This window comes from Nuphar pumila, chromosome 12, assembly GCF_984573655.1.
Source record: "Nuphar pumila chromosome 12, dmNupPumi1.hap1.1, whole genome shotgun sequence".
In the NCBI taxonomy this organism is placed as follows: domain Eukaryota; kingdom Viridiplantae; phylum Streptophyta; class Magnoliopsida; order Nymphaeales; family Nymphaeaceae; genus Nuphar; species Nuphar pumila.
Genome location: NC_143260.1, coordinates 21,973,370 through 21,999,426, shown reverse-complemented (window position 1 = coordinate 21,999,426; position 26,057 = coordinate 21,973,370). Strand labels below are relative to the sequence as shown.

The 26,057-nt window shown below is 37.9% G+C and overlaps 1 protein-coding gene across 1 annotated transcript in view; it reads right to left on the bottom strand.

Moving 5' to 3' along the window:
- Positions 1-944: 944 nt before the first annotated feature.
- LOC149820275 (uncharacterized) overlaps positions 945-26,057 on the bottom strand; it is a 66,554-nt gene continuing 41,441 nt past the window's right edge. The window contains exons 4-6 of the mRNA XM_089981775.1: positions 5,982-6,175; positions 3,018-3,241; positions 945-1,366 (exon numbers count right to left, since the gene is read on the bottom strand). Coding sequence (XP_089837901.1) covers positions 3,104-3,241; positions 5,982-6,175 — 332 coding nt within the window. The 3' untranslated portion in view covers positions 945-1,366; positions 3,018-3,103. The remainder of the gene's footprint in view (positions 1,367-3,017; positions 3,242-5,981; positions 6,176-26,057) is intronic.

Here is a 26,057-nt window from a genome sequence, read left to right as displayed (position 1 = left end):
GTGTTAGACACCTCTCCGCCTGTAACAAGGCGTCCAAAATCATAATGGTGTTATCGTGAAATTAAAAGCACAATCAGCATTCACTGTTGCTGAACTTCTTTGAAAGTTCTAATCAGGATCTTGGTTATGTTTGACTCCATGTTAAGCATGATTAAGATCAACAATGCTCATTGTGGAAACATTTCCTACTCTACTAATGAAGAGGCGGGAGTTCATGAATGTTTTTCATTGGCTGGGAAAATCTCAGTTTATCATGAACTTGACCAAATTTTTGAAAGTCCATAATCATATTTATAACTGACAAAGACGTACGTAACACCCACTTTTGGCACCATTCTGTGTTTTGGCTTAGACAAAAAAAAATGACAAACATGGCCAATTCACAGCTCAAACTATGAGAAATCTGGCCAATCGATTTTTTTTCTTGACGGTTCTACCTTTTCATCACCTGAAAATTAAGCTCTTTGGTCAAACCACTTGTCTAAGTTGTTACCTAAAAATTCAGGCGCCATGTAAGCTGCTACATGAAAAACTCAAACACCATGATTTCAACCAAACAAAAATGCAAAACTGTCAAGAAAATCGTAAATTGGCCATGTTTGTTATATTTTCTAGTCCCCAGTTGGCACAGGTTTGAAATATCTTAACAGTAACTGAATGATGTGCTCATAAGGGCTACCCGCACCTGGCTGGGTGGATTGGCTTAAAATGTTCAAGTTGAACGACGACGCAAGTTCGATAAACATGGCCTGCATGGCCCTGTTGCGAAGCTAAAGCAAGAGCCTCCCAACCTGATGTGGGTTCCCCCATGTAATTGAAAAAACAAACAAAACTGATGCATGCCATGCATAACTTTGTGCCATTTAGCATATATATGCCAAACCTTATATATGATACCATCCAATTATGTTGTCCAATCACACCAAATAGGCACTCATTTTAAATGGAAAAACATGTACATTTCATATAATACAGAAAACAAACCACAAGTACGTAGTTAGCTTTAGAATTACTAAAAGGCAGGTTGGGCATCAATCGAAACATGAACAATCCATGAACTTCTACGTTGCCACCAGTAGCAGGAGCAACATGGGTTCATGAACTTGGTCATGTTTCACATGATGCCAAACAGATATCTTTATAGTGACAAACTTAACCATTCTCTTGTTCAAAATTGTTAGCTGTGCCCTTTCTCCTAGTTATGCAGGAAAAGGCAAACCGCAGAACAGTCGTCCATTTTCGAATACGGAAACCTACGCCTCCATTCGCGAACGGCTGAGTCCACTACCACTTTTGCAGCGATTTCTTTGCTTGGTGCAGACCAAACAATGGATGCTACTTGATTGTTACTTAGAACATCCCATACCTGCAAACAGAAGACACTCAATTGATACCATATTACTAAATATGAAAGAATAATAAGTATGCCTTGTTCTAGAATGTAGACCTATGTGTTTACATCTAAACACAAGACTTCTAGTTTCTGAGCAAAATTAGAAGAGATGAGCTAAAACTAGGGAACTATTCAAAACATTTCATAACTAGTGATTTTTTTTTTTTTTCAAAAAAATGGTCATTTTTTATCTACTAATGTTCAGAGTTTCAGAGTAGAAATATTTGTCGAGCTTGTTGGTAAATTCTACATGATCTGAACTGCGGTCTCGGAGGTGTTGAGATTCTAATTTGCTTGAAGGAACACAACATGGCACTCTCTTAAAAGTGACAGTAGCCCTTTCGAGTAAAAACTGGGTGTAGAAGGGTGAACCACAACTTTACTTCTACAATACAACCAATTACATACCTACTCATGCTATACTACCTTTCTCACTAAGCAATCGTCCATCACAATACAATTATCATGATCAGCCCCAAAAAGGAAAGGAGAGGGCCGTGAGAAGAGAGAAAAAAAGAGGCTGCAATAACTAAAGGAGCGGGACTTGAGCTATAGACAACACCAATGGCCATCCAGGATAAAAATAAACCCTGGTCAGGAGGACCAAAAATGTCCATTGATCTCAACTCCCATGCATGCACCAATGATGGTCTAGCATGCACCCACAAAAAGGCTTGTTAATAGCCTTAATTCACCCACTAACATCCAAAATGTTAGGCTAGCCATTTGGACTAAGTAACATGCTCAAATTGTGTCAGAAATGCCCTTTGACTAAAAAGATCAAACTCCAAAACCGTTTTGATAATAAAAGGTCCTTTAATAAAGTTTTAAAACTTTTTTAAAGTTGTTTTATAAGGTAAAAACAGTCCAAAAAAGAGTGATAAGAAAATGGTCAAAGTCAAACCAAGACCGAGATCCAAACGAATGGAGTCAAGCCGAACCCGAATCCAAGTCTAAAGTCAACGCCAACTTCAAATCGATCCAAATCCAAAGTTCGACATTTAATTGACAAGCCCCCAAAGGGCCTTGCCTTCACAGTCAACTTTACATATTTTAAACCCATTGCGTTCTTAAAAAATGATTAATGTGGACTAAAGAAATCTCATGAAGTGAACTTTCCCTTCAAAATTTATTTTTCAAAAAAAACTTAAGCAAAGAGAGGACTAACAACAAAGTTAGGATGCTACAAAAGAAAAAGATTGATAATGACCTTCCTGATAACTGGAACTTATCAATTAAATTTCAGGAAGTTTTGGTGTTTGGCACAATTTGGAGTATTCTTCACCCAAACCAAGCATGGATCTGTTTCTAAATATTTGAAAATCTAAAGGTTCTAAATCTTTATTATTACCAAACTTGAATTGACATAAAACAGAGGAATCTGCATTAGTTATTATTGCATCTAGGACCACAAGCACTTATTATCCAAATGCAGTGTTGATGAAATACCAAGAAATACTTTTTGTTATTTTAGAAGATGGGACTATGTTCTTTTGTGATATATTTGGAGGAACATCTTCTGAATTATATTTGGACATATTTGAAATTCTGATCAAATTCACAGTTTCCAATGGTCTCATTTTTGCAGATTTTTCTGTTCATACATGCAAGAGCTGTGACTTACCCCATCAGTTGCAAGGATGATAAATTGATCACTGGAGGAGAGTCGCTGGTAAGAGATCTGCGGGACTGCAATTATTCCGAAGTTTTTCAGGCGAAAATCTCTGAATGCTCTAGCCATGGCCAATCCTGGATAGTTGTCGTTAGGTAGCCAAACTCTTTGCACCTTTGGTTCGTCTGGCAAAGCAAATATGCGGCCATTGCACCGTTTGATGCGTTCTGCTTCTTCTGCAAGTACGTATATGCATAAATGTAAATGCATTCATGCATATCTATTGTTAGACTGGTTTACGAAAACAGTGGAATGCAGTGAAAATTGAAAAGCAGCATCAAGGTCCTGAAAATTAACCACTTGCATGGGATATTGCTTTTGCTAGTGGTAAGTTTTAGCTCCCAATAGTATATTAAGAAAACATGAAAGTTCTTGATCATTGCTAGTAGATTGATAATAGTGATTAGTGACAATCAAGTCTGCAAGCTTGTGTGTTTCCATGTGATACCAAACATTTTGGGGTTCTCAAACATCTTTTGGAGTTTTTCCATTGAGTCTCTTGGATCAGCGATTTCCACTTCCACTGTTGGTATTCCAGGTAGATTGGTGCTAGAGATGCTAGTCCAATTCTCAATGGGACACAATTTACAAGCCTAGCAGAGTAGCAACTTTCAACTGACAAATGGACAATGGAGATGCAATTTCTAATTTTAAGCTTTACTGGTTCTTGTGTGTGTGTGGTAGCGAAAATTTCAAACAACAATTTTCATATAGAGAATATTGGAATTTTCATTTTTCTAGAGTTTTTTAGGGAAAATATTTAGAAAAAAGATTATTTAAAAATTTCCAAATAAAAAAAAGGATTACAAATTACAAAATGTTACGTACCTAATAGAAGTTTTTTCCTGAGATTTTGCCAGTATATATATATATATATAATGAGTAACACGCTGGTTCAGGCCACTTTTCTCGTTCTGTCCCGTTCCGCCCCCCTCAAAATCACATGTTTTTAGTATTTTTTCTCACATCTAACACCATAGATGTGATCTATAGGTTTTGTTTAGTGGAAACCGGCTTTTGGATCACCGGTACAGGTTTTAACGGTGATCCAAATCAAGGGCTATGAAGATATCATTTTTTTTCTGGCTCATAAAAATATATTTTTGTGTCGAAAAAGCATAATCCAATTGTCGATTCCCACTAAATCTAGCACGCTAAACACATCTAATGGTTTAGATCTATCATAAAACACTTCAAAACAATGCTGCAGAACGAGAAATGAGGCCTAATATGTTCAGTTCTCTCTCTCTCTCTCTCTCTCTCTCTATATATATATATATATATATATATATATATATATATATATATATAGAGAGAGAGAGAGAGAGAGAGAGAGAGAGAGAGAGAGATAGATAGATAGACAGAGAGAGGGAGAATGGTTCTATCCCTTTTTTCTTTTAGTCCTTTAGGACTTTTCTTTTTGGACAATCCAAGAAAAAAAAAAACATCAGTGACTGCACCTTGGCTGGCCTACGGTTAGTCAAACCCTTAAGGTCCCCACTACCCATCGGAGAGTATACCCAGCTTTGACCTTGCGGCAAGGATGCCACCTGTGGGTTTCAAACTTGTGATGCCCTGTCAACTTGGTGACAGTCACAAGTTGCCCCTACCAGAAGAGCGGAGCCCTTGTGGGCCCATTAGGACTTTTTGAAAGACCATACTTTGATGTATTTTTTGCTCGATTTGTGTCGTTATATGTATTCACTGAATAAGGATCAATGTATTTGTTTAAGAAATTTTATGCTTAGATGTGTATTTTAAAGAATTAACAAAAATAATGGTTGATATTATACTGAAATTTGATGATAAAATATTTACATTTATACATAAAATCAGTTTGAAACAAAGCTTGTTTCTTGTAAATAAGCGATGATAAACACATCTAATGGTATCAAATGAGCAAAAATATATACATGAAAGTGCAAATTTTTATTGAGTCCTAACGAGACCTAACAAAAAGAAAGGGTAGGACCATCCCCTTCTCATATATATATATATAGTTGTAATGCGTTCAGTCAAATGATAAAATCCCAATATTTTGAAAATACCATGATTTTGTTAGCTTTTCTAATCTTTACCAAAATCTTATGTTTCATTGTGATATTTTTCAAAAAATATGGTGATAATTGTTACTATAGTGTGGATGTGCCTTTTTACATCTTTCACATGTTTTTGATGAAAATGGTTAGGGCAGTTTTAGCCAGCACAAGTTGGTTTTTCACAAGGCCTACTACAATGAATCCAACGTGCCACATTCATGGATGGCAAACTTGCAGGAAGCAATCTGACCGAACATTTTTGCTGGACCCAGACAGTAAAACGTGGAATCGGCCCAGTTTTATCTACATCCAGATCCAGATAAGTGATAAAAAAAACTATGGTAAGGATCCGAAACAATTTGAACACAATTTGTTTTACATTGCGGGTCCAGCATCACTCTGTAAAGCTGGGTCCAAACAAACAAAGTATCTTAGTTGGGCCCACCCACATGTGATGTGTACTTACTGGCTGGGGCCAACAGTTTGGAATTCTAGCGTACTAATATATGCATACTTCTGTGAGGATGCATCTAAACAGAATAGAAAAATCAATAAGTATCTAAACATTCCCATTACTTGGTTTTCATGATATGCAAAAAGTTTTTCATGTAATAATAATTCTTTGGGAATTAATATTTTTTCATTGGTCTCTCTGTTTTTTCTTTCAGCAAGGTTTATTTATTATGCAAATTTCTTCGACCTTCTAGTAGTCACCAATCTTCACCAATATTAATTTGAGAACCTTTTCTCAAAAAAAAAAAAATGCGAACCTAAAACAATTTTTTGAGAAACAAATTCCGAAAAAGTAACACAAATTGTGAACCTACAAAAATCCTCAAGTTGGTGGATGCAACATGCTTACAGAGAGAGAGAGAACCTGGCAGAACACCACTGCGTCTTGGTTGCGGCTTTTCTTCCCTTGTTGAGAATAGAGGGATACATTCTTAGGCGGCTGATTGCAGTAGAACCTTCTTCCCTCTTCTGCACTGTCCAGATCTCCTTTCTCAACTTCTCCTTGGTTAGCCAACAAAGCATTATCTTTTAACACTCCATCACCACAACCTTTAAACTCTGTTGTAGAGATGCAAGCACCCATATCAACTTCATTCAATATCTACCAACCATCTCAAACATGAGATTGTGCTCAAAGCAACAAGCAATTTATGGAGAGCAACTGTGATTCAACTGGCTGCTGTAGTTAAGAAAGGTGCACCCAGCCCATTGCTTACTGTTATACAATTGCCTATGGTAATAAATAGACAAATAAAGCAAGAAGCCAAAAGATACTAAAATATAGAAGGGAGAAAGAAGCAATAGCATAAAAAAGAATCAACCTAGATGTGCTAAATGTAAGCCCTTCTGTCCTGATGTTATCACATGTTGCCAAAAATCCATTGAGTTGAAGGACATTTTCAAAATCAACATGATTATATGCATTACCTGGTCATGTAGTATTCGGTGAGCCCACCATTTCAGCTATCATCCTTGAAAACTGGAAAACTTGAGACGTGGGGGCCATCCATTTCAAACTGATCTACGGCCCCGGATAAAGTAATATATCAGGGATTTCAAATTTCCAAGGTAGATAGTTTACATCATGGGCTCTTTCAACATAAATGTGCGAAGTGTCCATTTAATCCTACTTCTTTCTTATCATCACCCACCAGTGCACCATGTTCTCAAAAAGCCGCAGTTACTGTCTTTATTTATTTCATGAAAGTTGCCTTGAGCCCCCACCATAACTTGTCTAAAAGCATCTCATTATTTATATAACAGAATTGTTATTATGAAGCTGAATCTAATTGTATGAATATATATAACCCGTAAGACAGTGATTTATTTTGGATGATAAGAGGCCACGGCTCCAACCTTTCAGCCATCACATTCAATCCTTATCTTGGAGACCTGTTACCAATGAGAGGGGTCCAAACATCAGCAATTACAAACACAAATCATATGGCAGCAATGCTTGAAGCCAGCAGCACTGTTGAGGCCTCACTCAATTCAAAACCATGTGATTGGTTGCTTATGAGATTGCTCATGTTGGGATCCTTGGCCATTGCCAATGGATACATCCGAGCAACAAAGTATTGTCAGCTTTTGATTCTTACCTCTTTAAAAAATGCATTTAAATATAAAAAATTTATAATATAAAATATGTTTCTTACTAAAGAATAAAAAGCAATAAGTATCGATAAAAAACTTGATTATTAGAGAAAGAACGTTGTCCGATCATCATTGGTTGACCTTCCATTCGTTGCACGGTCCCCCTTCCCTATCTATACTGTTCAAGTCGGTTCAATAAGTACATTTTCAGTCATGTTTTACATAAGCAGAACCTACAAATGTATTCTTTATGATTTATTTAGTGGAAAACATGTATTAAATTAGGCGTTTTTTATGTTTACATGAGCTTTCAGAAAGATCTAAACATCTATATTGCACCAAAGGTTTTTTACGAAAGAATCAAAATTTTAGGTTAATTTATGTTGACTTAGCGCATTTCTTCAATGAAAAGAGTTGGCACAAGACTTGATTATGATGATGAACTATGCTTTCTGAAAGTAAGTTAGGGTAGAAGGATACACAAAGCGGTTAAGACTTATATATGTTAATTTAAAGCAGCATCAAATGTTGTCCAGAGAGAGAGAGATTTTATTTAATGGAGTGCGTTTATTAGATGATGAATTTCTTATGTTAAGACAGGTTTTCAGAAGAACCTAAAAATCAATGGTCCATGTTGAACCGAATCTTTGCAATGAAAAAAAAAAATCAATATATTCGACAAAACAATTTGATCCAAGACATATTTTCACATAAATAAATAATGATAAACACATCTACTAATTGATTCTTCCGGTTCTTGGCAATTTTTCTATATTTGGCTTAGGAGAAGATTGTGGACAATAAAAAAAAGGTTAAAAAGTCACATTGGATGCTATTAATCAGACACCCACATGGTCCATTAAGAAAGGACAAAACTTAGAGTTTAGGAACTTGAACTTAAAACAATTAAAACAACAACTAATGACTGATCCTTCACCACATACAATGTGCTGAAGCTTTGATGACCTTAACTGTTGTCTTCTATTTAAAACAGGCAGACCATACAACGTACAAACCATGTTTTTTAATAACCTAAGTGCTGTGTTCTCGCTAAAACAAGCAAACCATAAAACTTACTAAATATTTTTTAATAACCAAACATTTTTTTTTATTTTTTTCTTACTTTACGTCTCTCTCCTCTGAGTCACCTCATAAGACCTTTTTTCTAACTAACTTTAAACTCTACACATGATAGATAGAGATATACACACAATTAGGAATAATATAAGGACCTTCATAATCTAGGGCAGAATATTTGTGGTTCAGGCCTATACCTTGCAAGAGGTATTTGACTTAAACTTGTGCTTGATCCAGCCAAGCATATGCAAAAAGGTTTGGGTGTTACTCAATCTTAGCACACATATCCTGTTAAATATCTAGAACCTTTCGAATTGGGCCTAAATCCAATCCAGAACCCATTTGAACCATGTAGTCTCCTTTTGGACCCAATTTTGATCCAAATCCATCCAAAGTTAACCCATTTGGACCCAAGTGTCGTGCAGCCAAGACAGAGCAGCATGGTCTAGATAAATTTTCTATTTGGATCTATAAACACCCCACTTTTGACTAGGTCATTATAAAGTTTTACTAGCTTAAACTTTTGAACTCTAAAACAGTATCTTCTAAACTTTTTTTCAAAATATCAATTAAACTAGAAGATATTAGCTTTCCAACAAGCGAAAAATCATGTCAATACAAATTCAGAGTAAGAAATTATGATGAAAACAATGTAACTTGTTCAATGAAAATCATATTTTTTAAGTATGATCCACTTTGAGTGCATTTTTTATAATCAAAATAACTGGATTTGGTTTTATACTTACATGATAAATTAAATTTGAGGTTGTTATCTTTCCAACTTATCAAACGATGCCTCAATCTAACATCTGGACAAAAAGTTATGGCTAAAACAAGTTATCCTGTCATAACGGATTCGAAGTATGACCCGATTAAAGCATGGAGATATGAAATTCTATTGTCCAATATGTAGGAAACCACTGAAAACTCCATCCACACGTGTCATTTGGATGAAAACTACCCAAAAGTTTATCTTTGTCTCCCTAAAGCAAAAAATAAATAAAATCCTAATATACCTAAAGTCATATTCCAAGCAGAACGCTTCTTGGATGAGTCTTATCCTCCACAAAGATAAGAAAAAATTCATTTGACTTGGATTCAAAATAAGTAATTCTTAAATCTATATCTCATGCAAAAATCCTATGAATAGGGATAGCCACCTATAGTTTGAGGGGATAAAAAAATCTAGAAATCTCATACCTAAGTGTTGGCCCAGAGAAGAAAACTATTTAAGCCCTCCCTGCAGTCTTTCCCAAGCCATCGAAGAACCATCAGACCTATGTGGAGGTGCTAATGAACGTAAAGGAGAGTAAAAACTAAATGCACCCTTTATCCGAAAAAGGTTTCTTGACGGTACGATTTGAGGTACAAAAATAAAAAAACGCATCTGGGCTTTACCTTTTCCTTGGGCAAAGGATGATCAAGACTTACATACGGCATTTCTGTATCTTTCAAAAAGATTTTGCAAATTTGGGCAAGTCAAATCTTTCTCAACTTACAAATTTTTATCAACAGTTTTTGTCGATCATGATGTGACACTATATTTTTCTTTATTTTTCATAGTTAAAAGTGCATTATCTTTATGATTTAGGTTCTAATAAACCTAAAACCATTAAATTTAAATTTTTTTGGGTTCGAACTGCAAAAAAAAACTCCTTTTTTCATAGAGGACCAAAACGATAAAATAGTTTGGTCATCTAGGGAATAAAACGTTAATATTGGTCCCTGTAATTTTTTTCTGAACAGCTAGTCTTTCGAAGGTTGTATCTTCGTGCATCGATATCAAAATCTAGCAATTTTGTATTTGTTGGAAAGCTAAGATTCCCAACTTTATTTCATCTTTTAGAATGTTTTTCCTAAAACTATATATTTATACCCAAAAAAGTTTCTAGAAAGTTTTTGTTTCTGTTTTGAGATAATAATTTTTGGATAATTTATATTCTAGGAAGGGGATCTCCGCTCTCTAGTGTTGAAATCATGTGATTTTTATTTCTTCTAAGAGATAACTTGTTTTTTTTAACTTTATCTTCAGTGAGTTTTTTCTGAAAACAAGAACTTCAGGGTCTAAATTTTCTGAGAAGTTTCTATTTCTTGTTTGGTAGCTGATGAAATAACAGAAAATTTTCTATTCTGGGTGGTGTTTCTCAGTGCTTAGGTATCAGATCTGGACAAAATTAGTTTCTTTTGAAAATTGACATCCCAAGCTTTCTTTGATATTTTGAGAAAAAAATATATAAAAATGATTTTCTTGGTTAAAAAAAAATAGAAAAAAATTATTATGTCATTTTGATGTAGAAAATCTCATTGGCATTTTGACATTCTAAATAGCATATCTTTGCCCTCTGAAAAACCAAATCTCATGATTTTTTTTCTCGAAGATAATGTCATCCTCTTTAAGGTTGTTTCTTAGTGTCTTGCCTATTGATTCTTTTTTAGCATATCAAATGTAGGATTTGCATTATGTGCATGCATACATATCAAGTTTGAGTTTTATCACATTTTAAAAACACTTGTTGGAGAAAATTCATGTCATATAGAAAATAGAGAAAAATTACCTCCAGCTAGCTAGGGTTTTGAGACTTTGTTTGATTCATTGTATGCTCTTAATATTTTTAGCTCCTCTTCTCTTAGGTTAGAGCCCCTCTTTTACTTGAGTTTTTCTTTAAATTGTTTTGTCCTATCATTTAGATCTTTTAATTCATCCACTAATACTCTTAAGCAGTACCATTGGAGTTGGATAATCCATTCATCAGTATATTTAAGCAATTAGCTTAAGTATATCGATGGTAAATCTAGGAGGGGACCCTAATCTATAGAATTCAAAGAGTACTTGCAGATCCGTGGATACATCTTTCGAGGATAATTTGAGTACTCACTAATTTTGAAAATCTCTCATTACTTGTTTGGGCATATGTAAACCAATTATTTTGGGTATAATGAATACTCGATCCAAAATTCAAAAACTTCAAATCCAACTCATCCCAAAGAAACTATCTTTGGAGAATCTCACGTTTAAGAAAGGACTTACACTAACATTCCTGATGAGTCCATAGATGACTGAAAAAGAGAAAAGGCCATGATGTTCTCTGAGTCCATCTCACGTTGGTATCCTCACCAGTCTCGTAAAGGTCTCCATGCAGGTTATAAAATGGGTAATTCTAGTACAGATGAGTCTACCAAAAGAGAATCCACATGACCTCACATTTTAAAGTCCAATCCAAATAGAGAGAAGTGTTAGATCATCAATATCCTCACCAATATCGTAAAAGTCTCTATGCGGGTTACGAGATAGACAACTCTAGCACATGAAAATCCACCAGAAGATGAAATCTTAAGACCTTGCATTTCAAAGCTCAATCCAAAGAAAAGGATGTGCTAGCACAAATAAGAAATAACATGAAGAGGATAGAGAAGAAAATCATAAAAATTCAAGATAGGCTTAAACAAGAGCAAGCACAAGCCAACAAAAGAGACAAAAGAGCTCAAGAGTCTAAACACGAAAAAGCGCATGCCTACAGGAGGGGTAGAAGAACCCAAGTGTTAGATTTTGAGAAGGGCTATAACCAATATAGTGAATCCCAGGTGTCAGACTGGGGGAGTAGAATCCATAAACCTATGTTGGCTCACCCGGTCCAGACTAGATCTTCAAAATCAGACAAAAAAATCAAATATCTAGAGAATATAAACTGAAACCTCGGTGTCAAAATAAAGTACATGGATCTAAACCGAAAAAAGTACTCTATAGAGGATTTTTTGCCCAAGGAGTTTGATGAGAACGATGAACACTCCCCCCAAGTTTTTAAAGTTCGGTGAAAAGAGGGATCCAGGAACACATATGACTTTGTTCATGGGGAGTGTAAACAAATATCGAAACAATGATAAGAGACTAAAAGAATAGGCTCTAAAATGGTTTACAACCCTGAACCTCCAACATGTCAGGGAGTTCAAGCAGATCATGAACATATTCATGGACCATTTTAACTTCAACTTAAAGGCCCTCCTAACTATCAATCAACTTTATGACTTGAAGCAGAAGAAAGAGGAATGTTCCCATGAGTTGCATAAACAGATGACAGATCATTCCCATTGGATGAAGGAACCGATATTAGACTTTCATGCTTTGATGATCATCATGGATAACTTCTCTCAACTTTTGAGGAGACTGATCATATGGCTTAGGTCAAACCTATGCCAAACACATCAAAACAGCTACCACCTTTTAGGCGGCATCATAAGAGGAGTTTATGATGAGTTCCTAAAGAGCAACAGGGACAACAATGTCTACAAGAAATTAGATTCATCTTAGGGTAAGGTCAATATTGTTTTAGCCTCAAAACAGACCCCACAGAAGTAAGGCAAATGGGGACAAAAAACCTCTCCAAAGAAGTTGAATGAGAATGAATATAGAAGCAATCCCAAGTGAACCAGAGACTGAACATTCTCGAAGTTCGAGCAGCCTCAGTCACAGATCATGGATCTATTGTTACAGGATGACCTAATCAAGTTACCAGAGATGTTAAATCCACCATAGATAAAGGGCAAAGACCTAGTTAAGTATTGTAGATGTCATAGAGATGTGGGTCATGACACCTAGGACTGCTTTATCCCAAAGCATATCATCCAAGATTACATAGAAAATGAAGAGCTACTAGTGAATGAAGAACAGTCAGAGTCGAGAAACAATAATCACATCATAGGAGTGGTTCAGGCTTTGAAATGAGAAAAAATTGGTTCCTAAAAAAAGGTACGAAGCAAGGGCCATCTGATAATGCAGTAATTTATGCTCTATGAGTACTGACATGCAGTAATTGTTTCAACCCAATGTCTCTAGTTTCCCAAATCTACTACTAAGGAGGGATAAGAGTACAAGGAAGACACATTCTATAGGAGAACCAAGAAATTCTAAGAGAGTCCCCTCAGATAAGTGTGGTTCGTCTAAATCATACAAAGGTTCATCTCCTAACGTCCATCACAAAAAAAGATGACCTCCCTATACGAACCCCATTATCCAAATCTGAGGGGCAAATTAACATATCAATAGTTCAGTTGAAGGAGGAAACAATCTCATTATCTAGGTCAATCGTGAATGTGGCATCTTTCAGTTTTGACCAAGTGTTAGCCAGAGACTTTTCTAAAGGGCTCAAAGTCATCAGATCTAAAGGAATGATTAATGACTCCTATCTCAAGAGTCATCCCACGTATCAACATGTGTAAAAATATGGCAATGGATGGAGAATCGCTTTGCATATACGGTACCAACTTTTTGAAGGACTGAGAAAAAGTCAACAGGGCATAATTGAGCATCTCTGTGCAGTACCAAAAGCAGAGACCCAAGGTCTAAGATATAAAGGACATGAACAGAAAGGGAGCAAAAAAGAAAAACTCACATGAATCATGAATGATTATTTTAGAAAGGGGCCAACCGTCATAAGCTTAATGGAGAGTCTGGTTGCATATGAGACCACAAGATTGACAATTTCTCTGCATCAAGTTTGTTTGGGCTCACAAATGCTAAATGACAAATCCAAGCCCTTCCATCCCTCCTAAAAAAGACCAGTGTGCTCAAAACAAGGCAACCACAGGTCATGGTAGAACCATAATGTTATGGAGGAGAAAAGACCTCCTGCATGAGTCATCATCTCATGGCCCTAGGTAAGCCTTCAAAACTTGGATCCTGTAAAATAGTCTTTTGAAAAATTAAAAACCAAAAATCCTAAAAAAATAAAAAAAAGTTTAAAATTTTTTTAAAATTTAAAATATTCTAAAAATCCAAAAAAAATAAAAAAATCTAAGAAAATTCAAAAAGATTTTTCTTTCTAGGGTCCAAGTTATCCTCTTTGTTGCAGAATCATACTTGCCCTATTGACAAGACTCATACTATTCTTGTTGACAAGACTAAGAAAGCTTTTGCTAAACCCCTTTCTTTGTTTTTTTTTTCATAGTTTTCAATTATGCCTTTCTATTGAAACCATGTAGGGGCATGTCAAAGGAGTTTAAACTCATCTAAAAGCTAAGAATAGGGTGTCATAAAACCATTCAAAGTCCAAATCTTGTCATAGTACTTCAGAGTTGAATTCCCCTTGAGCTAAAAACAAAGACAACAAGAAAGATACTTAGAGGCAAAAGGTGTACTTGAATGTTTTTTTTATCTAACCGTAGTCTTTCAGAGTTCAAGCCTTAGTGTTGACCATTATACTTAACATGAATGTCTCGATACCTAATCTCATGTCCTTATAACTAGTCACTAAAAACTAAGGCAGAAATAGAGGAACAAATTTCTATTAAAGCCAAGTATCACTAACTTAGACCAATATGAGAGGAGGAAAGTCTAAAGTATAGTTATCTCAAGTCTATAGTATATAAATATATTACACCAGCACACACGTGTATAAAGAGAGAAGATGAAGTGAATGGAAAGTGATAAATTGGTATCAACAGGTGGCGACAGCCTATTTCTCCGGTTTAGAGAATCCACGTTGCAACTATATATATAGTTTCATCGTATATAAGGCCTAAAAAACACCCCCAAAGATGAAAGAACATGTCAAGATCTATTGTCACAGGAGAAACAATCTCTCCGCATTTCTCTCCTTCTAACACCATCAGCCATATGTTTGGTTGCAAATCAGGGCTGCCCACAAGGCCATTGTTCATTCACTTTGATCATGTTTTGATGACCTTCCTATGATGGTAATGATGATGAGGATGCAATTATGCATGTCTAGAACTATGTTGGCACCTTCAGATGAGCATGAGGATGATAATGATAGGTGGTGGTGAAGAGAGGTATGTATGTCTGTGATCATGTTGGTACGTTCAAATGAACAATGATGTTGATGAATATAGGTGGTGATGAAGAGAATTATGCATCTCCGTGAGTATGTTAGTACCTTCAAACGAATGATGTTGTAGATGATGATAGGTGGTGGTGAAGTGAATTTTGTTGGGTCGGCTGGGGGTTTTTCGGCGAGGTCTCAATCGGCATCCCTGTATGGCGGTGGCCCTGCAAAAACAAAAGGAAAAAGCAGAGCGCGCTGTGAACACCCCAAATTTTTCAAGGATTTGCAAAATAACCCTTTTGCCCCTGACTCCATCTTTTGAGAAAATCAAAGTGATTTCAAAGCTAAATTTTCAAGGATTTGCAAAATGACCCTTTTCCCCCTGACTCCATCTTCTGAGAAAATCAAAGCGATTTCAAAGCTAAATTTCAGCCATTCTTCAGATTTTCGGAATGAATTCCATATTGATATACTCAAAATTCAATTCTGAATCCGAACCCAGTGTTTCAAATACAAATTTGAGCCTCATTGTCCAATTTCCAAATTAAAAGTACAAAAATACCAAAAAAATGGTTCTAAATGGCTCGGGCAATTCATCTGGCACTCTGTTGGATCCTCAATCCTATATTTCTCAGTTCAAGGTTGTAAACCTCGAATATTTCTTAAAAATTCAGATATAAATCCGTTTTTTGAAGAAATTTTCTCAAAAGTCGCCTTGAGTTCTCAGAAAAACCCCCTTGTGTAAATATTTTACAAAGGCACAAAAAAATAGTTTTAATCTTTGTTTTCCTGTAAGATTTTAGGATCCTATTCCAAAAGATACAAAAAAATGAAAAATAAACACAAAAACCAAAAAATTTGAAAAAATTACGAGAAAAACAAATATTTTTGAAGCTTTTAAGTTTGATTTTCTGAAAACCTCACTTTTTAAACCATTTTACAAAAATTTTCTTAAAAGGAGAATCCTCTTTTTGGAAAAGAAAAAAAATCCAACAGACTCCTCCCGCGCGTTTTCTTCTCCTCTCTCCATGGCTGATCTCAAACTACCTCTTCTCTCCTCCACCTCCCATCTTCAACCACCCTCCCGTTCTGGAAACCTCCACGGTTTCTTTAAAGGGAAGGCCTTCATCCAGGAGAGGGGGTCACTTCTTTTTCTAAGCACCCAATTTCTGCTCATGATACCCATCAAGTTTTCTCATCATCGATAGTCGACTTCGCTTTGGAAGGATCCATTCTCATCCCAAAATTTCAGCAAAATTGTAGGAGCCGATCTCACCTTGCAGTGACATATAATAGCCACCATTACCTCTCCTTCTCAGCAGCAGGAGATCGATCCCTTTGTAGCTGCAGGTAAGTAACCATCCTTTCTTTCTTTTAATTTTCTGTGGAGATTTTCGCTTTGTTTAATTTGCTTCGTAGCGGTACCTTGATTCTCGTTCTTCTTTATTACAATGCATCAAGGGCATGATCGACCTGCATATAGCAGGATCGATCTACCCTGTGCAATACTAACAGAATGCTTGCATTCGGATATTATTTTTGGCTAAATATTTTCCCAATTTCCATCCTAATTTCCTGTTTCCTTCTCTTTTGCATTTTCTTTAAATTACGTCTGATTGTATCTCTCTTTTTGTTCACAATATTTTCATTTCAATCGTATTTAGGTCTCACTGAGTACTCTATTTCAGTTTCTATTATCTGATCCATGGGACTACCATCAGGTGTTTTCTGTGTTTAAGATGTTACTATCGTATTTTGTTCCTTCCTTCTTACTTAGATTGTAATTTTCCCGTTTTTACTATGATTGCCTGTATATACTGAGTTCTGTATCTCATTTTCTTTTTTTTTTCTCTTTTATATATATACGCAGGCAATCGGTGATGTCTCATTAATGGCATCCCCGGTTCGCCTGGATTAGGCATTTCCAAATATTTTGGTATTTACCTTCCTTTCTTTTTCTTTTTCTTCTCATTTCATATTTTTCTTATTGGTTTCCAATTCCCTGTCTGCATACTTAATTTCTCTACTGATTCCTAATGTCTCGTCTGTGTTTTGATATATCTGATGACATTCAATCTTCTGTTCATCTGTTTATGCCTTGATTATGTCGGATTTCTTTGTTGAATGCTTGAAATAAATGCATATGATTCTTGTTTTGCCATGATGTTACGCATCTCCTGGGTCTGTGATGATAATCATACGTCCATGGAGTAGAATATCCTCACCACCTGGCATCTTCCATCGACCTGTCCCCCTCGTTCTTCATTCCCCTGTCCCCCCAGTCAGCCTTTTGGGACGTCAATGAGTCTGAGGCTCTGTTGTCTCACTTGTGTCGATTGGATAGAGACAAAGACCCTCATTTCATACTTTCATAGTACAACCAAAAAAAGAGAGGGATCTCGTCATTTGATGTGTTTCAACACAGTGCATCCAAATGCTTGGATAAATACCTCAAGAAGACCAATACTGTTGGATTTGTTAACACATACATAATCACGATTGTGACTGGATCAGGAGTATTATCGCTGGATTGGGCTTTTGTTCAAACAGGAAGCATGGCAGGTTATGTCATTATGTTCTGGTTAGCCCCTGCTATTTATTTCAGTTCCATTTTTTTTTGTGAATCTAGTAACCCTACACGTAGCAGGAGAGGTTACATCTATTGAATGTTGTCAAGTCTGATGGAGATGAAGCGTGAGGATGGATCAGACATCTGCATTTTTTTTTTCTTTGTGGGGTAACCATTAGATGCATGATTGCAGCATCTGTCAACCCAATGACGATCAAGGGATTCATTCTGTGTCCATCAGGATGGAGATGAAGGTTCATAAATCGTCAAGAGATACCTGTGTAAAATGCTTGGTGTTAAAAAAAAAAAGAGAATTCAAGGAAGGAAGATATACCATTTCTTACAGGCAGCTAACCAGGCATACTGTAACTACAGGAGTACATGATCCCTGCTATTTGCCAGCATATCTCCAGCATTTTCCTTGTATTATACTCTGTTTGCTCCCAGCTACCATATATATTTCCATTTACCTTTCATTTCACTACTAGTCATGCTTTCAGCCCAACCCATTGTATCTCACGATGTGCTAAACATCTTCTGGGCATTCACCATCATTTCACTTACATTGACAACAACCCATGGGCTGTTGTTATTTCATTTACATTAACAACAACACCTGGGCTGTTGTTACATCGCTTACACCCTAGAACCTGCTGACATCACTTTCCATAAACTCCTCACACCCTGTTCTGAATGTCGACAGCAGCATTTTTCATTTACACAGCATCTCTCACTTCCCTGCACAGTACCTGGGCTCATGTTGATCACCGTCACCTGTGGTTGCAGCAGTGACCTTCAGTACACACTCCCAGCATCTTCACTCTAAAGCCACCTGCGCTCAGCATTTGCAGCACTCTTATCATTTTTCCTGCTATGTATGTCACATCACATATCAATTCGTTTCCCTGGATTTTCAAATTATGTATATGCTTCAAAACACATGTATATCCTCACCCTGTGTTTCATTTTTTTTGAGATTATGCTGTATCATATGTTTCGCACCACCTTCTCCCACTGCACCTTTACCACACATACTATGTATCATATATCCCCTGTGCATGCAATATCTCACCATCCTCTCTGCATCTATACAAAACCATCACCTTTCACACTGCTATCACTACAGTGACATCACTGCAGCAACATCTCACTCTCATTAACTTCTATCATATGCATTAGCAGCAATTCGTTGTTAAGTATATTTAATTTTGTTGATTCAATTCTCATTTCATCATCATAACCTATATTTTTCAAAACCTATGCTTTTGTTGGTGTACTGTATCAATGCAGCATAAACCTATCTTCCGCCTTCACCCGATCCATCTATATTACCCATTTGCCTGTCGTGACTCCCTGCTAGCAGCCCTTCCATAGTAATACCTACATAGTCAACACTCCAATATACTGCAACACTGATATCTATCCGCCTCACTGCCCAAGCCTGTCACCCATTGCACAGCAATCATACCCTTATCATTTGCTGTATCACCGTGGCATTACCTTCAACAACCTCTTACTCTTTTCAATGATAACACTTTCACTACACTGTGCACATGTATGTTTTACCTGCACCTTCATTTTTCTCTGCATACAGCAATTGCACCCTCCATCACTTACACAACATCCCGTGCCTTTATACATTGCTGCAATATTGACACTTCCACCATCATACCCTAGCTCCACTACCTACAGCCCATCGGTTCATTGTTTTTTTATGCCATATATAGATCCGGGTCAGACCCGGTATTGACCGGATCCGGGTCAGACCCGGTACTGACCGGATCCGGGTCGGACCCAGGGTTATCTGGATCCGGGTCAGACCCGGTTAAGACATGGATCCAAGTCTGATCCGGTTTTACTAGATCCGGGTCTGATCCGGTTTTACTGGATCTGGGTCAGACCCGGTTAAGACTTAGATCCGGGTCTGATCCGGTTTTACTGGATCCGGGTCAGACCCGGGTTTTAACCGGATCCGGGCCTGACCCGGTAGCTACCAGATCTGGGTCGGACACGGGGTTTAACCGAATCTGGGTCTGACCCGGTTGCTACCGTATCCAGGTCTGACCCGAGGGCTTCTTGATCCGGGTCAGACCCGGTACATACTGGATCCGATCCGGTTCTACCCGATAAAATAAAACGAAAGGGGCAGAAAACCCCGATCTTTTAGAAAATAGGGGTTTTCCCCTTTTCATTGTCGGCAACCAATGTCGCCGGTTGGCGACCAACGTCGCCTGCCGGCGACCCATGCTGCCTGCCGGCGATGCCCCTTGTCTACAACCAACGCCGCCTGCCAGTGACCAACGTCGGCACTCTGATGTCCGACAGAAACAGCCACCCGCCGGCGAAACTGAGGGCCGGCGTTTCCACAGTCGTCGGCGACTACTCCTGCGGTGCGGCAGCATCCAGAAAAACATTGACACCGCGCGGCAGTCTCCGACGACGACGAAAAAACCATCAGCTTAATGGGCTCAGGTAATAACCCTGATTTTTTTTTATTAGTCTGTCGCCCAACGGCGACAGTCGCCGGTGCCGGCGGCAGGCGCCGGTGACCAGCAGCAGTGTCACCCCACGGTGACCTGCTTTGCTGGTCGACCTAGAGCACACCCTGCAGCGGAAGCGGGGTGTGGGCCCATAACCCATTGTTGGGTCGGCTGGGGGTTTTCCGGCGAGGCCTCAATCAACATCCCTGTATGGCGGTGGCCCTGCAAAAACAAAAGGAAAAAGCAGAGCGCGCGTACCTGATGCCGCCATTGAAGGAGTTGCTATGCTTGCCGGAGAGGGTTGATCTTCAACTCAGTCGGTCTGCAGCCACCACAAGCACAGGCCTCCATATGCAGACGGTGAGTCGACCTCTTCCCTCTGAAATTTCTGTATTGCGCTCACCTTAAAAGGGTCGCTCATGAAACCCTTTTATAAGGCACAAAATGGGAACGGTTGAATAACCGTTCCCTCTTATTTCAATGCAGGTTTAACGGAAGGGAGCACCTCATGGGCGTGAACACCCCAAATTTTTCAAAATTTGTAAAAATGACCTTTTTGCCCCTGGTTCCATTTTCTGAGAAAACCAAAGCTAGATTTCAATCGTTCTTCAGATTTTCTGGATTAAAATCCATATTGATATATTCAAAATTCAATTCTGGATCCGAACCCAGTGTTTTAAACCCAAATCTGAGCCCCGTTGTCCGATTTCCAAATTAAAATTACAAAAATACCAAAAATGGTTCTAAATGGCTCGGGCAATTCATCTGACACTCTGTTGAATCCTCAACCCTATATTTCTCAGTTCGAGGTTCTAAACCTCGAATATTTCCTAAAAATCCAGACATAAATCCACTTTCTAAAGAAATTTTCTCAAAAATTGCCTTGAGTTCTCTGAAAAACTCTATTTTGTAAATATTTTACAAAAACACAAAAAAATTAGTTTTAATCTTTGGTTTCTTGTAAAATTCTAGGGTTTTATTCTAAAAATGCAAAAAAATGAAAAATAACATAAAAAACCCAAAAAAATTGGGAAAAACTACAAGAAAAATGAAGGATTTTTAAGCTTTTTGAAGCCATTTTGCCGAAAACCTCATTTTTAAACCATTTTTTCAAAAATTTCCTAAAAAGGGGACCTCCTTTATGAAAAAAATAAAAATTTCCAATGACCCCTTTCTGCGCGTTCTCCCCTCCTCTCTCCATCGTTGATCCACAACGACGTCCCTGTTCTTCACCTTCCATCTGCAACAAACCTACTCTCGAACCCTCTACATCCCCTTTATGAAGAGCTCTCTGAGTTTCTGAAGGGCATCCACGATCGCCATCCATCTTTCGCTCCCCTTGCATCGATTATCAAACATCCATTTTTTTTTTTTTCATACAACCCATCCTCAGGCTGGGAGTTCCCCTTTAGCATCCATCTTTTCTTGAACATTTCATACAGCGATCCTTCCTCACGGAGCAAATTATCATTCAGCATCCATCCGACATCGGCCTTCATCATTGCCCATTCTTCCTCTCAATCCTCTTCTTTAATCTCTGAAATCTCTGCAAAACGAGAAGAACTAACAGATCTCCTCCCCGGTTCCACTGGAGGAGCACGAGATCCCTCTTTCGGGATTCCTATAAACAAGAGAACTCAATCATCTTGCTGATCGATTATAAAAGATTGGGTTGATTTCCTCCGTAAGAAGCTTCTTGCAGAACCAAGCATTCACCGATTCCTATGATCAGACTGAACTTCTGAAGGATCGATCATCTCAGCCATCATCGATCCAGGACTGGATATCGAGTATCCCACCTTCATCTCCTTCCTCCATCCTCTCAAACTCGAGAGTTCCTGCAAGCAGAAAGCCCCCTTCTCTGATCCTACCAAAGAAATATCGTTTTCCCCATTCTAGAACGTTTGCAAAATCGAGGTAAGAATCGTTCCTCGTTTTCTGATTCACATTTTCCCCCTCTCTTTTCGTTAGATTTTCTTTTCTTTCTTCCCCACTTAACGCATCATATGCAACATCGGTCTGCATCTAGCAGAACCGATTTGCATTTCTGCAATAGAAGTTCGATCCTCTCCTGGGTTATATTCATTTTTTTTCTTTTTTTTTATTACTATATATACATTTTGATGTTCTGCATCTTATACATTTTCATGTGTTGTTCAATATTCGTTTAGTTTATCCCTGTTTTCCTCATACATCTGTAATTCTTAATCTGATTATGATTCAAGCATCAATATCATATATCATCAACATGATATTTATAAATGACACTTTAAAAGCAGAACTAACCCACTGTAAAATACAACATTCAGTCTGGACTTGCTGGGTAATCTGTTGTTGTTTCGTTCTAGGTCCATTCGCTCCTTTGCAATTCCCCTTTTAGATTTATTATGCTTTCCAGGGAATGGTTTACATGATCATCATTCGGGTCATGTTTGTTGGCGATTTGCATGATAAACATCTTCATGTTCTTCAACAATCTATTATGAAAAGGATGCTGATTCTCTATCTGCTTAAAAACAGCTTGGCTGCTGTGGTAATTAGATTATAAAATGTTGAAACATCTCAGATCATATGATTTCTTTTTCAATTTAATTGACTGGATCTGGGTGTCCCTACTATCCAAAGGAATTTTGGGTTCGAAAGACCGATGAGAAACCATGACTATGATCGAAAATTCAAATTTGTCTGCTCTACTTGAGCCTAAGATAAATCATGTTGCTCGACCCATCTTAGGTATGATTATAATAAATCGAGGATGGAATCACAACCAGGCGAGGATACGTGGTTCCCAGGCGGAGCTAAGGTTAGTTAAGATATCCAAGGCATTGCAGTCAACATCAGTGGAATCCATATCTTGTTGCAGGCACATTAATAGTCCCAATTTTGTTATTCATTTCTCTTCTTTTCGGCTGAGAGTTAAACTAGATGTTCTGTTTCTTTTTTTTTATTTCATATACCTTCCCTATTGTTATTGCCTTAATTTGATTGATAAACAGGGTTTCATTCAGGGAGCCAACCTCAATTGGCAACCCTTGTTCTCCATGTACTCTAACTGTAGTTACTGCTGTAAGCATTTTTTTTCTCTCTTATAGGTAATTTTAAATATTAAGGTGCTAGAACAAAAATTCATAGAACTATCTGAGGGTGTTGATCCTGATAGGCTTGAGTCTCATTCAGTTTTCATGAAGAATCTAAATTTGGCTACTTCTGAAGAGTCTCTTAGGAAGCATTGTACTAAAAAAAATTGAAGGCTGGTAGTATCCTACATGTTGGGATAAAGAAGCATGTAAATGGAAAGAATCTCTCAAGGGGATTTGGTTTCATAGAGTTTGATTCATTGGATACTGTAAAAAAAAAACAGCAGGCGCTGATTTACAGGGAACCATTTTAGGAGGGTATGCACTAAAGTTGGGGTACTAGTGATGGAGCAGTGTCCTCAAAGGCAGAGGAGGATAAGAGTTCAACAAAATTAATTGTGAGGAATGTTGCCTTTGAGGCAACACAGAAGGATTTGAAACAACTGTTTAGTCCATTTGATGCTTTGCTTTTGTTGCTCTACTTTAGGACAAATTAAACAATTACGGTTGCCAAAGAAGTTCGATGGGAGCCACAGGGGCTTTGCTTTTGTTGAGTATATGATGAAACATGAGGCCCAAGCTGCATTTGATGCACTCTCAAGCTCCCATTTGCATGGTCGCCATCTGGTTATAGAACGAACCAAGGAAGGTGAGAATCTGGAAGAATTACAAGCTCGCACAACTGCTCAGTTTGATGGTGTAGATGGGGTTGGGAAGCTGTCCAAAAAGAGGAAACAATCGTCTGTAGATGAAGCCAACGTCAAGTTTCAGATAATCAAGACTTAGATGGCTTGCAGCACCAGCCCCCGCCCCAAATCACTTTCACGCTTATTTATGCACACGTTTACTGTTGTAGCACTTGTCGTCCCATACTTTGCTGCACAACATCACATTTAAAAGCTTTCATAATATTTGCTATCCAGCACTTTGCCACATAGCATCATATTTAAAACTGTCATAAACTTCTGCACATCTCCACCATTTTTTTCTCCTGCACCCCTTCCATATTACTAGCTTCAGGCATAGAGATAACCTCCATTTGCATATAGATATGGTATCCCCATAGCTAGTTACACTCAGCACTACCTGCAAAATACTCTGTTCATACCTTTGGTGCTTCCAACCCTTACATATCTACTTGTTACTACCCCGGACTGGTACTCCACAACCCCTTTCACACGGCTGTCACTACAGTGACATCACTGCACAGCAAGCTCCATGGCTGTTATGGTCTCCTGTGTGTTTATGGCACAATTGTAATACCCATAAAAATTTGGGTAGTTTTATTCATATTGGACCCAAGATCCGTTACTTGGATCCAAAGAAAGGGAATATACCTATATATGAGTGTTAAAACTATATATAATAACAATATTTAATAAAGAAATAAATAAAATTATTTTGGGTTTGATTCACAGTTGGAATCATTTGGATCCAACCTATGGATCCACCTTTATAACATAATCGGATCCACATTTAAAACCGAATCCGGATCCACGTTAGGCTGGATCCAACACTATAAAGCCGACCCGAATCCACGTTAGAGTGGATCCGGCATTGCGGGTCACGGTTCGAACCCGGAACCGGGCTTTGTTTTATAAAACACCCGAAAACAAGAATCGTGCCTATTCTTGCAAGTTTGAAAGGGGAGGGGAGGTTACAGCAAGCGTAACCGACTCCACCTTTCGCGGAGGGAGGGCCTTCGTTTGATAAAGGGGAAGGGAGAAGGTCTCGCCCTCTTTCTCTCACGCTCTCTCATCTCCCTCTGCGCAAGCCATCGACGCTGCCCTGGAGTTCGCTGGAGCCTCTCTCGCCGGCACCCTCGCTACGTGTGACTGGATCGACGCCGTCGGCCCTGCCGAGCCCTTCTCTCCCTCTCGATCTTCACCTCCTCTCTTTTTAGCAGCAACCACCTCGCCGGAAAAAGGTAGGGGTTACTGTTTCTTTTATTGTTTTGGTGTGTCCGGTGTCCGAGCATTGATGGGGTTACGGTGAGGCTCTAAATCGATTGAAAGAAAAGGGGGTTTTCGAATAATGAAAGGGGGATTTGGGGTTTATTAAATCTAAATGGGTTCGGGGTTTTCAAATTTATGCTACGGGGTGGAGTTTAATGGCTATCGGGAACCCCAAATTGGCAGAATGGGGATTTCGGCTACTGTGAAAACCCAAATGATATTGGGGTTTTCGAAAAACGGCGAGAGGTTCCGATTCATGAGTTTTCAGATTTATGCTAATAGGGTTTATACTCCTCTTAACCCCAAATACCCGAGTTGGGGGTTTCTGATTTTCGGACAGTGGTGTTAGGAACAAACCACATTGGGGGGTTGTGTTGCCGTGAATCCCCAAACCAAAATTTAGGGGTATCGGCTGCTATGAACCCAAATAAAGAACAAAAAATGTCTACAAGGTTTTTCAATAGACTGTTTATATAATACGTCCAATGAAAAACAAAAATTTATATTAGTTTCTGTGTACATCAGTTTCAATTGAAAAAAAAAAAACGACACTTGGTCTCTGCATGTTATTTTCACTTTATACTTCCTGTGCGAGTCGCAAAATAGAAATTTGTGTTGTTGGGGTTCACATTGGCAAATTCTTTCGCAAGTAGATACTAAGACACAAATCATGGACTGAGTGTTTGAGCAGAATACACTTCGGTGAAGTCCACGAGCAAGGCTTACGTTTTTGCATTTTACCTTAACTCTGAACATGTTTGTATTTGGCATCCATGTATCAGTGGTTCTATATCTCAAATCCTTACCTGCCTGAGAGTGTATTTCTTTTCCTATTTAATCCATCATTGAAACGGTCTACAACACTTGAATATGATAAATGATAGATTATGTTTTTTTTTTATTGCTATGA